The 15,938-nt window shown below is 45.5% G+C and overlaps 1 protein-coding gene across 3 annotated transcripts in view; it reads right to left on the bottom strand.

Moving 5' to 3' along the window:
• The window catches only part of FRMD5 (FERM domain containing 5), a 94,806-nt gene that overhangs the window by 53,957 nt on the left and 24,911 nt on the right, over nt 1-15,938 (bottom strand). The window contains exon 1 of one of the 3 annotated variants that reach the window (XM_083184455.1): nt 13,726-13,911. The exons of 1 other annotated variant lie outside the window; for it this stretch is intronic. In XM_083184455.1, the coding sequence (XP_083040581.1) occupies nt 13,726-13,830 (105 nt within the window). In that variant the 5' untranslated portion in view covers nt 13,831-13,911. Of the gene's footprint in view, nt 1-13,725; nt 13,912-15,938 lie in introns of those variants that run through there. One more of the 3 variants, XM_083184454.1, reaches the window with a different exon arrangement.

The following is a 15,938-nucleotide window of genomic DNA, read 5'->3' as shown; positions in this document are numbered from 1 at the left end:
ATTATTTGGTAAAGAAAATAATGTGATTGTTTGACCACATATTTTTTTAAGCTTGGCAACTATCAGCACTTTGACGTGTACCATGTCCCCTCGCATGGCTCGCTGTGCTCACCATGCTCCCGTCCCACTATTTTATTCTCCTGCCACGCCGTAGTGGATGGTAGGGCAAGAAATACCTCCTGCCAGCACGTCGGCTAAAAAAAAATAAACAGTAAAAACCTCACATCGTCCTTTTGACCTTCCCACTGTTGACCTAATGCTCGTGTCGACATTCCGACTCTGTCGACCTGAGCCCGTGATGGGTAAACTATGACACGCCAAGGCACTTTTACTGACACGCGTCTGACCAACCGATGTGCGGAGAGTGAAAACCCGGAAGTGCGCAAGGGAAGTGGCTAAGCCAGCACGCATGCTGCGCCGCCAACTGAAAGGGGACAGAGGGGGCGTCACCTGTCCGCTGGAGGGAGCAGAGATAGCCTTCCCGCCTTCCAACAGGAGACGCTGATGCCGACAGCCGGGTCACAGGACCTGGGACTGCCCTGGTGAGTGTACAGCGCCAGCAAAGGGGTCTGCTTAGAGCTTTGCTGGCTCAAATGTTTGTCCTCCAGTGCCCGCTGCAGCAGTCGCTGCCCGCTCTGCTCTGCACGCTGCCACCGCCCGCCCTGCACGCTGCCGCTCACTGCGTCCCTGATGCTGCCCGTTTAGTAATGCTGCACCCCTCCACTGTGTAGGGGGGGGTTGGCGGCAGCCATAACGGATCTGTGGCAAAAGTTTGTACTTGTATTATATGTTCTGAAAGGGACAGGGACAGAAAGGACAAGGTGCGATGGAAACAGTGTGGGGTTGTTATGATGGGGGGGACAGTGTGGGTCTGATGTAGGGTTGCCACCTTATCCCTTCAAAACTGGAGACATATTAATTACACAGGTTCTGTGGCTGGCTCACTTCAAGACTCAATTTCAACTGTTTTTTTTTTTTTAAACAGCTATCGTACTTCATTCCAACTGTATTTTTTTAATCAGCCACAGGGCCTGATTCTGGTTCACTTGGAATGTGTCGAATTCAGCTCCGTTCCGATGTTTGTGGTGCTGTGCATGCATAATCGCGTATTTGGACATGTGCAGACTCCAGCAACGAACAGCCTCGAAACAGATTTTCGCAAGACATCTGCAGCCTTGCACCAGGCAGGTTTTCGCTTTGCCTGGGTGGCGGCTATCTGATCACAGGGCTCCGCTATATCGCCCGGCTGCACTCAGGTCTGAATAACCCCCTATATTATTGGTCTGGATGTTCAAGGGCAATAGTTAATGACCTTGTATCGATTGCACATTGTATAGTGTGTGTACCCAGCTTTACAGGACATGCCCATACTGTTCTGATACAGCTACTAGTTTTTTATACAGATAAATATGAAAACAAATCAAAAGTAAAAAAAAAATATTGTCAGCTAAAAAATTGCTTTATTCAAGGAATTTTTTAATTGATTTTTCCTGTTAACTGCATCCTGCAGTCTTTGCTACATAGGGCAGTATTCAATGAGAATAATTCTCCGTGCATGGCGAGAGATTTTTTCTCTCGCCATGCACTCGCCCTGTTCCGGAGGCCTCGCTGCCACTCCTGCTCCCACTATTCAATGTGGTTAAGACTCGCCGCCACTCGTGGCGAGTCTTAACCCCTGCAGCGGACGAGCGTCCGCGGCAGGGAGCTGGCAGGGAGCCGGGGGCAGCCAGGGAGATTAAAGTCTCCCTGGCTGCCCCAGAACATATGTGGAGGGGAGGAGGGCTCCCCGGGACCCAGGCAGCACAAGCTGCCCCCCCCCCTATAGCCAGCGGGGGACCGTGTATTCACTGCACCCGATCGTGCATATGTAATGATCGGATGCAGTGAATATATGAATATCTAATGAGCGGCTTGAGAGCTCCGGCCCCCTGCTGGCTGCTCTGTGTAAAAAAAAAAAATTGAAAAAAATATATATTTTTTAATTAAATATATATTCATGTGCTATAAGCACATGAATAAAAATAACATGCCCCTTCACAGAAAAAAAAATCCTGATTTTTTTTTTACACCAAAATTTAAATAAAAAAAAAAACCTTTTAGTTTAAAAGTTCACATTCCAGTTCTCCATGAAAAGATGGAGAATTGCTACACGGAGAGACACGGTAAAAATCACTTAAAAAGACGGCGAAAATATCACATTGAATAGGGTGGTTCACTTTTGGAGAGCAAAATGCTCCTTCCAACGCGAAAATAGCACAAACTCGCCATAAAACAAGGCAAATTTTTCTCATTGAATACTGGCCATAGGCAGATGGAGGCTATGGCCAGCAAGTTGTGGCAAGATTTATTCCAAAGGTCGTAGAGCTAGAAACCCTATAATAAATATGTCCTAATTACAAGTGTGCCACTCCTGTGAATCCTGGCAATTCATGAGCTTCTTAGAACAATTTTCCATCTTTAAGATAATCAATGATTTGGAAACATTGCGTCAAAAGATGAGATCACTGCAGGACATGGTGGGAAGTTATTCTACATTCGAACAGAGACAGATTTCTCGATAATTCAAGCTGGAGGTTTTGTTCTTGGGAAGATCAGTGCTTGTATCCAGTGAATGGTAACTAATACATCATCATCTCTTTTCACACCAACCGATTTACTGGAGGAAATGTAAGCACAGCAATTCCTAATTGCTACCGTCAGTATGTACTTAACTGTGCAACTGGCTCTAGAACACTCTCTGTGTAATATGATGCTCAGTCTAAATTCACAGTGGACAAGCATTGAACATATAAGTTTCTTATTACGCCGAATAATACATAACAATAATGCCCTGAAGCTTATACTTATGCAAGCAATTGTACAGGGTTTTTACTACTTATGTGTACAAATACAGTGTGTGGATTTATATTTTGTCATATTTTTGATACGCATTAATTGCACTTTAGATTAATGTTCTGATGTAAGGAATACACATTATCATTTAATTAAGGCCACTCTCTGAATTAGTGAAGTATTATACGTTATAGCACACATATTATGCACATATAGCGATTTCAGCCTTGGCGTTACTACGGTGCCGCAGATCCCGTGGTGGTTTGGGGGAGCCAGCGCCGACTGAGTCTGGGGGGGTTATGTAGCTTCGCACCAGAGGAACTGCCCCTGACATCGCTCAGCTGCACTATGCATCGCTGTGTGCTGAGCGATGCTGAGCGTTCTTGCATTGCTCATAACACTCAGCAGCACACCTCCCCATGTGTAGGCCCATTAGCCCGACTACACGTACCTCATGAGATTTTACATACATAGTTATTTTGTATTAGAAGTACATCTGCGTAGTTTTATCTGAAGAAGTGTATGTTAAAGTATAATATTGACAAATGCCTTTTCTTTATACTGCTAATCCTGCCATAAGGCCGATAGTGGTCTATATTACAAAGAGGATGATCATGAAATGGATTCTATTTAATGTGAAATGAAAACTCCATTGCATTATAATGTTCTGAGCTTGTCTCTGGCCTACTAAAACACACCGAGTAGATTGAATAATTGGAGCCTGTGGGCATACAACGCTTCCTAAGAGCCACATTATCTACTAAGAACACCTCTTTACACTGTGCGTTCTATCACGGAGAATCACTGGCATTTCTTCCGATTAATGCTCATGGGTTGATTTTTCTCGTACTGTCAGTTCATTTGTCTTTGCTGATGAAAGAAAGTGAAAACATTTTGTACTTATGCACCGCGCAGGGAAAATATGCTTCTTCCTCCCTTAGGCACAGATGTATTCTGCTTAATGCTAAATGTTAATTTCATCTCGAATAAAGCATGTCATGTTTTATAAGGCTTTGGTGGCTACTGCTGGTATCAGGGGTGGAACTATATATAGGACCTGGAGTGAAAAGAGCAGTACCCATGTCTACAGGGGGAAAGGGGGTGGAAATGCATTTACAGAAAACTACACAGATGGTTCTCTGGCACGATGAGGCCCTCAGCTAATATATAAGTCTCAGTTTCATTTATTATTATTATGGATTTAACAAAATGCCATTAAATAAACTATTAATACTGCATATGCTCTTTGAAGAGAGGTGGGGACAGGGTTAAAAACCTTTCTGCCTCAATCCTGCCTCTCTCTCTCTCCCTATCAATTCTAAACAAAGGACCTGCAGGCCCTGGGTTAAATTGAGCGGGCCTGATTTTATTGTGTGCTTGAATGGGCTATATAATCTCATAGCAAGGAAATGGCAGTATGGTATGAGACGAAACACTGTCAGTGGCAGTATAATAACTTCCCGCACTGTACTGACATGCCATATCAGCTTCCTAAATAAGCTGCAAGTCATGATCTACTAACTATGATTTATCTCAGACAAAACGCCAAGTAATGGAGGGAGTCACGTGATAGGTCTGCAGCTGTACTACAAGTACAAGCAGGCACTGCCAGGGGCAGCTATAAATCCTGGATCCACAATAGGCCCAGTCTGCTCATGTCTGATACAGTATGACTCCCTAGAATATTAATTTAGAATATAATGACAAATAATGGATGATTTAATGTCCTGCGCTACAGCCGGCTGCCATATTAAGTCTAATATAATATTTGCTAATGCCAGTAATTAGGTTTTTAAATATGATAGTGGTCTGGGCTTTTCTGAGCTTCTTCAACGGTATGGCGGTTTTATCTTCATTTCAGGAGCATATTTACCCTATAAAATAGCATTTACTTTAGCGCAGATCCCCGGAGACGTTGCACAGAAAGAAAGTGTCTGATGAAAGAACACAGATTTCTCATCAAGTCATTTAATTTCTTTATTCCCTGAGCTCTGGTTTATTTAAGTCTCTCTCTGCTTGTGAAGCCAGCTCCAGATACAGATTCACCTCATGCTGCTGTTAATAGAATTCACCCTGACTAATTCCTGTGATAACGAACAAACACATCCCAGCGCCTCTCTCCTTAGTATCACCAAACCTGCATCCCGCACCCTTCCCTGCCCCAACATCCTCTCCCCATCTCACAAGGGATTTTATAGGGGGGATTTTATACACAGATTTAAGGCTATTATATGAAGTGATCCTCGCAACCATGTGTTTTATTACACTTAAATTGTCTATGTTATATACGCACTATGGAGAGAGCCATGTATGCACATGAGAATGTAGGCTATCAGCTAACTGGTAGTGAGTGACATCACTGAGGAACATTAGTACCACTGGTCCCCAGTACCTCACCGTCACTGGTTCCTATTGGTCAGACAGGCCGCATTCCCATAAATACTTCCTCAGCTCACAATGGCTGCATTCACTATATTTAATTCATATGTATTTTTTAATTTACTTCAGCTTTTAAAATCACAAAATAAATCAACTGTGACTTGTTTCCACCTTTTCTGGGTGGAAGTAAAAATAAAATAAAGTATATACGTATATGCTACTGAGTCATATTTAGGAATGAATAAATAATTATGCAACATGACTAATAAAGGCCTTAGACCATACTTGCCTACTTTTTAAATAGAGAAGGCAAGTATTCTCACCACGTGCTCCTGCTGTGCAATGATGCAATTTGTGGCATAAGGTCACAAGACCCGTACACAAGGGGCGATGGGGAGCCGTGCTGAGCACCAGCGATGTGTACTGAGCAGTGTTCTCTGGTGAGGGAAAACTGGCAATGACTACATTTTGACTGCGTACATTCAGGATCTAGTCAGGCGATAGCAGGACCGCCTATAACTACCCCCCTTAAGCTGTATACACACTATAAGGTGATCTGTCCAATCTTTCTGAACGGAATGAAAATCTGGTAATATATGGGAGCAAACGACAATTGACCATTGCTCTGAGCAACCTTAGATCCGCGTGCACATTCGGAGGGAAATGTGCGGGCAGCTAACATCCGGTGACGTCAGCTGCCTGCCCCCAGCCACCCGCGTCATTGTTCCATTAGCATGAAAATACCCAGCATTCCCATGGGAACACCCATAAAACACTGGGCAGTCCGTGCGTGCACCCAGCGAACAGTTTGTTCGTCGTGGCAGCACGCACCCAACGCATGTGCAATGCGAAAATATTGGCCCCGTTCACATGGGCAGAAGAAGGTTCATTGTGTATCCAGCATTAGTCAGATCTCTGCAGGTTAAGGGGCCTACACACAGGGAGATTTTCTGAGCATTCTAAGTGTTGCTAGATCGCTCAGAACACTCAGGAAGATCGCTCAGCACACAGGCCCTTATTCTGGTTGGTGCGGTCAGAGCCGCACACGGGGCTCCGACCGCACAAACCAAGGGCCGCCCACCGGACGGATCGCCACGGCCGTCCGTACACGGACGGCTGGCGATCCGCACAAAAATGGTGGAGGCTACGCCTCCACCATGGTGGGAGCTGCCCCCTGCCTTCGATGGTCGACGACCATCGAAGGCAGGCCCGCACGCCGCGGCAGCTCCCGCAAGCTCAGACCACACGGACAATCGTCCGTGTGGGAGCTTGTAAGGGGGCTGAAAGCTGACATCCGGCGACGTCAGCTTTCCGCCCCCATGTCATGGTAATGAGGGCGTCATGCCCTCATTACCATGCATACGCCCCGCGTTTTCATGGGAACGCCCATGAAACGCGGGGCGTACACATAGGGAAATGAGGGGCTGAAGCCCCTCACGCCCCTATACGCCCCCTTTGCGGCGGACGAAATCCGTCTGCGGCGAAGGGGGCTGCACATGCGCAGAATGACCTCTGCGCATGTGCAGACCACAAACATCGGCGGTACGGCCGCACGCGGGCCGTACCGTGCCGATCTGAATAAGGGCCACAGTGATGTGTCAGCGCTATGTGCTGAGCGATCTGTCAGGGCCAGTGTTCTCCGGTAAGAACAATGACCCTGCCCGGCAATATTAATTGCAATAGTGACGCGCAGGGCCTGGCATCGCTATCACAATGCCCCTCCACACGGAGCGATGTAGGGGTATTTTCTAAGTGATCTAGTTAAATTGCATAGACAATGCCCTGAAATCGCCCCATGTGTAGGCCCCATTACACCTATAGCCTTCTATTATGTCACTTTGCCATAGTTAAGGCAGCAATCCCACTTTTTTTTTGCTTAAAATAGCAAATTACGTCCTTTTAAAAGCAACCATCTGATGGTTCTTAATCTATCCTCCTGCAACTCATTATCTGCTTTTTCAAAATCTCTCTGGGGGACAGTATGGTGGCAAGACACAAAAAAGGGCTTCTCATAGGATGACAGGTTTACTGTGGCTGATTTACTGTGTCTGTGGCTAATTACCGCACAGTATGGGGAAAGACTATTCAATTAAATAGCCTTTTCACCGAGCCAAAAATCAGAGATAATGCCACGGAAAGTCAATGGCCGCAGCTAACTGAATATGCCTGTACATCCCGTAACTGTGGTTTATATGGTGCTTACATAACACTAAAATTACCAGAATCACCAGCCTGAAGAAACTAAAGGAAAAAAAAAACTGCCTCATATATAGGCCCATTTATCTTTGATCAAATTTGCATTGCGATCTGAGCACAATATTAGCACCGTGTGCATGATTTTAGAGCCCAAGACTGAATGCAGAATATGATCCCATCGGCGGCATTTAGGGAAGCCAATCCCAGGGTATTTTTTCAATCACGGAATTCGGGGAATACCGGGATTGGCTTCCCTAATTAAAAAAAGTGCCCAGCCGCCCCACATAATTACCTGCATAGGTGTGGCAGGGAGCCTGGCGGGGGTGCAGCATGGAGCCTGGTGTTGGGTGCAGCGCTTAGGACGCTGGGAGCAGTGCCGGGACAGCTAAACAGGCAGGGGTGGGCTGAGTGGCTGTGCGGACTGCTTAGCGTGATGGGAGAGCAGCGCTTAGCTGGGCGAGCGGAAAGCTGGGATCAGTGCCGGGACAGCTACACGGACGGGTGGTGGGGGCGTGTTGAGCATACTGTGCAGTGTGACCTGTATCTAGGAGCAAGTGCTCAGACCCTGACCAGCATTAGACTGCGCATGCGCAGTCTAATCCCGAAATCCTGGGATTGGAGTTTTCAAATACCGGCCATTTCGGGGCCAAATCCCGGGATCCCACCAATCCCGATCCTGGGATTGGCCACCCTAGTGACATTTATCAATGAAAATCCACAGGGCAGGAGCATCGAAAGGAGCCTGTCCCCATGATGTGCTGTGATGGCTGCCTTCGCTTATGTACGGTCATGGTTCACCACACTTGCAAAGCAGCCACTTTCAGTGTGGGTTCCAGGGAAACCCTCTACCAGCAAGGTTTGCGGTGAGTAGCCTTTAGATGGAGTTAGCTGCAGAGGCCAATATCGGAAATGCTTTTCATTCCAGAAATTGATCAATCTGGCATCATCGCACACCAGCAGGAATGGAAGGATCGCAGCAGGTAGCTTCGATACCTGCTCTGGTCCCACCTACATAGATTAGTGGATACTTCATTCACTTAAGGCAAACCCCCTGAAAATGGTGTTTTCAGGGAAATAGCTGCAAATATTGCTTGATAAATGGGCCCCATAGTCTGCCACAGTGATTTATGCAATGGAATAACTGCTTTGAAATATAACAAAATATACATACATAGGCAAACGCAGGGATGGGTTCTGGTTGCCCGGAAACCACTCTCCTCTTGGCAAATGCCTTAAATTATGACAACAATAGCACTGGTATATAATATGATCTATATAATATGATCATTGGAGATGCCACCACATCATGCAATTTAGTGGACAGAGCAGAGTTTCTGCACATGACTAGTGTACCAGCTTCTTATACCAAATTTACTGTATGTGGGATCTGAGCCCTCAAACATTGCAATGGACCAGAGAGCAGCTGCCAGGAAGAAGAGACAGGAGTCTTACCATGAAGTGGGAGATTGTGAGCTTAGAAAGTGCAGTACTGGTTCTATTATGTTTGTGTATTTATTTATTTATTATGTTTAACCATTTCCTGACCACTTATACTTTTTAAATGTTCGAAACAGCCTATACTATAGACCAGGGATCCTCAAACTATTTTGCTCTGGGACCCCATCATACAGTGAAAATAATGACAGGACCCCAGCAAGTTACTGCAGAAGGTCATCACACCACATGTGTAGTCAGCACATTGCAGCATTGTGGAGGCACTAAATGATGGGAGGAGCCTAAAATAACAGACAATTCAACAGATCTTTCAGACTCTTTGAATCACTGACTGAGATTAGAAAAGTCATCAGCCTGATGGTCAGCAACATGGAGTCGCAACCCCATGATGAGAAGGTTGGGACCCACTTTGGGGTCAGGACCCACAGTTTGAGAACCGCTGCTATAGACCATCTATTCCTTACAGTATCCAGTGTATAAAAAGATTAATTTTCGGGGCTGTTAACGCTCTCTCAGACTCTCGTACTTACTCCAATGCCCTGCAGAGTGGGAGAGTTTGGATTACATTTGAAAACCCCCCTCTAAAAATCCTGCATTTGCCAGTGACATATACACACACAAACCAGACAAGGATAAGTTGTATGCTGCTTAGGCATCCAATAGCCCTCAGTATCACACTGGTCACATTGTTACACCAAATGCTTTTTTCCATTACAATCTGGATAGACAAATATGTGCTTTATGGTACATATCCACCATATATATTGTAGGCTCAATATCGCTACCTTTTCTGATCACCTCAACAGGGCATAAGAAAAAAAGTTGCAATTTTGCTGGTCTGGTCTCACTGTGCCGTGCTGTCCCGCACATCAGGGCCATCAGATCTAAGTCGCTGCCTTTGTCTGTTTAGTAATACCCAGTAATGTTTTACTGTAGAGAGCTGCGGAGCATGCTGGTGCTGTATAAATAAATGTTGATTAATAAATAATGATTGAGAACTAGATCGGGTAACTTATGGTTCCCCAGCTGTTGTCTTATGGTTCCCCAGCATTGTCTCCGGACATACAGCATTTGCTTTACTAGCTTTGCCACAGTGCATTATTTTCAAAATTAGCTCCCTATAATTAGTTCACATAATCGCCGCCCTGTTTTACAGCTGGAACCCATAAACAGGACAGTGAATAAAGTGCTACAAGAGAGCATTGTTACTGTAGCTAAATTTCGCTCATCAGTGCTGCGCTTCTTACAAGTTCCCCATTGTCATGTTTTTCATACGGCAATCCTATTTTCCTCTTTACCCAAAGAATGGCTGTATACCTCCCCTAAATTCCAGGGTCACTTCCAGACTTTAAAGATTGGTATCTGGAAATATCCAAATGAGCAATCAAAAATGTGTATATTTCTGCATGCCAGGTGCACCTACCGGGTATGGATCATTAGGTCTACAGCAAGAAGGTCGACAAGCATTAGGCCGACACCATTAGATCGACATGGGTCTAGATCGACAGGTCATTAGGTCGACACAAGCATTAGGTTGACAAGGGCACGGTCGACAGTTAAAAGGTAGACATGGGTTTTTTCACTGTTTTTTTTTTTTTTTGCTCCAATGTTGACAAAGTCGACATGGACACAGGTTAAAGTGCACCGTGTCCCCTCGCATGGCTTGCTACGCTTTATTCTCCCACCACCCCCTAGTGGATGGCAGTGCATGAAATACCGCCTGTCAGCAAATGTCATCTCAACAAACAGTGAAAAGCCCCATGTCGACCTAATGCTTGTGTCCACCTAATGACCTGTTGACCTAAACCCATGTCGACGTAGACCCATGTTGACCTTTCAGCTTGTTGACCTTCTTGTTGTAGACCTAATGACCGTATCCCCACCTACCATCCTATGTTCCTATGTTGGATGCAGAAGTTTTCAGTCATTTAAGTGGAATATTTAAATGCAAAAAGTACACTATCATACAACTCAGCCAATATAAACAACTGTATACACAATTGTATGGTGCTATAAATCGGGCACAGTTTGAGTGGCAATTCTGATTTTACCAACAGCTGGCCTGTGAAACAATACCTGTGACGCCCAATCCACTGCTGGAAATCTAACTTATTAGCAGAAAAAGCACATACCAGTAATAGTACATGTCTAGATGCAAGACCGTGCTTCCGCTGTGTCAAGTTGGCTGCTACATATGGGTGAAGTTTGATGGTGGGTATACACTGGGCAAAATTGTTATCGTTTACGATATCGCGTGCATATCGGCCAGTGTGTATGCTAAATATCATTAATGAAGTGAGCTCCCACAGATTGTTAACAATAACAATCTCCCCTGCCGTCTGTACATGGACCTCAATCTTGACTATCTAGCCAACAACTACATGTACGGGACGGGTGACGTCACCGAACGATATCATTACCGATATCGGTCGGTGAGTATCCACCATATCGTGACTCCTACGGCACCGCCAATCTAGTCAATAAAATCGGCGATGCCGGGAATCATCTATTGTGTACCCACTACGAGAGTCATTTATGAGAGGGCTAATGAGCTTATACGGAAGGGGTGAAGGAAATATTTAGTATATGTCAGGTGGTCTCAAAACTATGTTGTCTGGGAGGCATCTACATCGGTTTAATAGGCATATGGGGGACATATGGGGAGATCTGTGGAGCATGTGGTGATGTCTGGGGTTGCTTAGGGAGGTTTAGGGGCATGTGTGTCTGAGAAGCATGTGGGAGGGTTTGGGAGGGTTTTTTTTTTTTCAAATGCCAAAAATAGCTCCCCCCAATCATTAGAAAAATGAAACAGTCATTTCTATAGACACATACAAAGACAAGGTTGCATTAATAGTTAAATAAGCACGATAGTACTGTATACCCATGTAATACAGATTTGCAGGGACTTTTCTCAGAATTCAGTATATAATTGTAGCGTGCAAAGGAATAGAGGCACATTGTGCAACAAAAACTCAGATAGTGGTTATAATGTAAGACTAGAATAATGGCATTCACCAGTCACAAAGAGTCTCTTAGTATCTATGAAAGCACAAGGATAAGAGTGGTTTGTGCGGCAGACAAAGTGATGGTGGGTAAAACGCAGGAAATTGCACTCTGTCTGAAATAATAGAAGTGTATTATGTAACAAAGTAGCTTTAAAAAGTCAATTAACAGATCAAACTAAAAAAAAAAAAAGACAGCAGTGAGCGAAAGTCTATTACTTTAACATAGAGAAATGCATTTTATAGAAATACTCTTATGAAGCCTGTGTTTGGGGGGTTACTGAAATCCAGTCTAATAAGCCCAGATAACATGTTTGTACTTTGTTATCAAACAGGTTATTTCATTCATTAACAGCATGGGACGAATCTAATAGGATGTGAGAATCAGAAAGTGAGAGATTTTGGGAGAGTTTTCCCTCTTTTTCTTTTTTTTAAAGCGGCAATCATTTACATGGCAAAATCAACCTGGGTTTTTAGTGTAAATAATTGCCGCTTTTAAAAAAATGGGAAAAATATCTGAAAATCTCTCACTTTTTGATTCAAACACCCCTTTGGCCCCTGGTTGGATACACAAATTAAACATGAATGCTAAGTTACATAGTGGATAAAATTTAATAGGATGAGAGATTTAGTAAGTGAGAGATTTGGTAAGGAATCTTCAGATTTTAAATGCGGCCATCATTTACACTGCAAAATCAAACTGGTTTTGCAGTGTAAGTGATTGCCGCTTTAAAAAAAATGGAGATTTCTTACCAAATCTCTCACTTTCTGAATCTCTCATCCTATAAAATTTCACCCACTGTTTCAGAAATTGGCCCGAGTGAGGTCCAGGCTTCTATGTGTTCATCTATACTTCTGCATCTAAACAAAAAAAAGTGATGAAAGTTACCAATGTGATTCTGATCCTAGGTGGATCCAATCCAACTAAGATTTGATCTGACATGACAGGGACACACATTGTGCAATGGCCTGCCTAATGTGGGCAACCAAATATGCTTGTCTGTGGCCACCGAGTGGGGTAAAATGCAAACTGTGTCATGTACAATATAACTAACTCTATTGTTTAGTATTAAAATACACTTTACAGGATGACATCGCTACCTGACACATAAAAGCAATGACATCATTGCATACATAATGTAACCATGTATTTTATAAGGATTTCAGATATAATAATATCAATTACATTACACTATCAACTATATGTTCATACAGCGTATCAGGAACCATATTGTATGTCTGTAAGTAGACTTTTATATAACACCCAAAGGTATAAAAGTGCATTACATTACATGCTGGGCACTTGGTTGTGGCAGACAAGTTGTCTTTCAGAGCAATACAGAGAAATAGAAGCGCATTGTACATCAACACTTGGCTACAATACACAAGAAGTACATGCACAAAATAATAGAAGCAGTGTGTGATAGACATTCAGTTGCATGTCTGACTCTTATAGTCACAAGTACGAGTCACAAATCAGAATATATGGATATTGTATGTCATGCACATACATGGTTATAAATGACACAAGGAGCCAGTATGAGAAGGACACAAGGATTGTCATGCACGTTGTGAGTCATTTGCTGACAAAGTACGATGTGTGTAACACACACACACAAACAGGAAGACCACTGGTTATTATAGCACAATGTATGTTCTGTGTCATGCACCTTGCTATAGCACACAAGCTGACAGCAAGAATGTGTAAGTGCCTTGTGTGTCCGGAAATTTAGTTGCACACAGGACGGATGTGTGTGTGTGTCATGCACCTGGCTACAGAACAGGGTGGTCACACACAGGCCCACCAGTGCCCTGGCTGTCCTTCGTGTCCCCCCTCTCCCCCCCCGGTCCCTGCTGTCACCTGCACATTGCATGTATACTCCGAGTCGTCCAGCAGCCGGACAGTGCATACACACGGGAGCTCCAGGCTGCGGCTGCTCCCGCTCATCAGGCGACTTAGCATCATCCCGAAACCGGGCACACACCCGCTCCGGGTCACCGTGCGCCCGCCGGGCAGTGCTGCAGACACAGCCCGCCCCCACTGCCTATGAGCAATCAGAATGGGAAACCACCTGAATGACAGTCCGCCAGCCAATAGGACGGAAGGATGGCGAGAGAAAGCCCCGCTATCAGCTACTGGGTAAGAGAGGCGGCCAGGGGGCGTCATCACCTCCCCATCATCGCTACAATCATTACTGGTACCCAGAGAGGACAGCGACACTGAGCCCTGTTACTGTATACACGCAGAGAGGGACCCTGAGCCTTGTATATACACAAAGACGGACACTGAGACCTGTATATACCCAGACAGGAGCACTGAGCACTGTAGTAACATACACAGAGAGGGACACTGAGCCCTGTATATACACAGAGAGGGACACTGAGCCCTGTATATAGACAGAGAGGGGCACAGACACTAAGCCCTGTATATACACAGAGAGGGACACTGAGCCCTTTATATACACAGAGAGGGACACTAAGCCCTGTATATACACAGAGAGGGACACTGAGCCCTGTATATACACAAAAAGGGACACTGAGACCTGTATATACACAGACAGGCGCAATGAGCCCTGTATACACACAGAGAGGGACACTGAGCCCTGTATTTACACAAAGAGGGACACTGAGACCTGTATATATACAGACAGGAGCAATGAGCCCTGTATATACAGAGATAGGGACACTGAGCCATGTATATACACAGACAGGGACAATCAGCAATATACACAGCCAGACATATATTCACATGGGGACCCTGAGACCTGTATAGGCAGAGAGAGGCAACCAGCCATATCTACTCAGAGAGGGACACTGAGCCATATACACAGAAAGGAACAGTGAGCCCTGTACACACAGAGAGGGACACTGAGACCTGTATACACAGACACTGCACCCTGTATACACATACAGTGACATTAAGCCCTGTACACAAACAGGTACACTGAGCCCTGTATACACACACATGGACACTGAGCCCTGTATACAGAGTTACAGACAGGGACACTTGTATACAGAGAGGGACACTAAACCATATACACAGAAAGGGACACTGAGCCTTGTATAAACAGACAAGGACACTGAGCCCTGTATACAGTTTACACAAACAGGGACATGAACCCTGTATACACAGACAGGAACATGAGCCCTGTAAACACGGAGAAGGCAACCGAGTCATATATACACAGACAGGGGCACTGAGCCCTGTATACAGAGAGGGACACTGAGCCATATACACGGAAAGGGACACTGAGCCCTGTATACACAGACATGGTCATTGAACCCTGTATACACGGACAGGGACACAGAGCCCTGTATACACAGACAGGGACACTGAGCCCTTTATACACAGACAGGGACACAGAGCCCTGTATAACCAGACAGGGACACAGAGCCCTGTATACACAGACAGGGACACAGAGCCCTGTATAAATAAACAGACAGGGACACTAAGCCCTTTATACACAGACAGGGACACTGATCCCTGTATAACCAGACAAGTAGGGAAGCCAATCCCGGGGCATTTTTTCAATCCCGGGATTCGGGATTGAAAAATGCTCAATCCCGGGATTCCCGGGATCCCGGGATTGGCTTTCCTAATTAAAAGTCTGCCCCACAAATTTACATTTGATGGTTGCCGGGTGGGGGGATGGGTAGTCCATGCCGCTGGCGTGCTGGCTTCGCGCTGGCTGTGGGCGCTTGGGCTGGGCGAGTGGGCGCGCTGGGTGGGTGGGTGCTTGGGCTGGGTGGGTGCTTGGGCTGGGCGGGTGGGTGGGCGTGCTGTCCGGCACGGCATTACAATGCCGGGCGCGTCCTCTGCCTGCGCAGCGTGACCCCTGATCTCACGCTGAGAGGTCACGCTGCACAAAGTGCTGCCGGGAGAAGTCGGGCAGCGTCTGAGCGATGCTCAGACGCTGCTCGGCATTAGACTGCGCGCATGCGCAGTCTCATCCCGAAATCCCGGGATTGGAAACTCCAATCCCGGGATTGAAATCCCGGCGTTTTGGGGGCCAAATCCCGGGATCCCGCCGATCCCGGGATTGGCCACCCTACAGACAAGGACACAGAGCCCTG

The sequence above is a fragment of the Crinia signifera genome, chromosome 4 (genome assembly GCF_055691185.1).
Source record: "Crinia signifera chromosome 4, ASM5569118v1, whole genome shotgun sequence".
NCBI classification, from domain to species: domain Eukaryota; kingdom Metazoa; phylum Chordata; class Amphibia; order Anura; family Myobatrachidae; genus Crinia; species Crinia signifera.
This window is presented reverse-complemented; position numbering and strand designations above follow the sequence as displayed.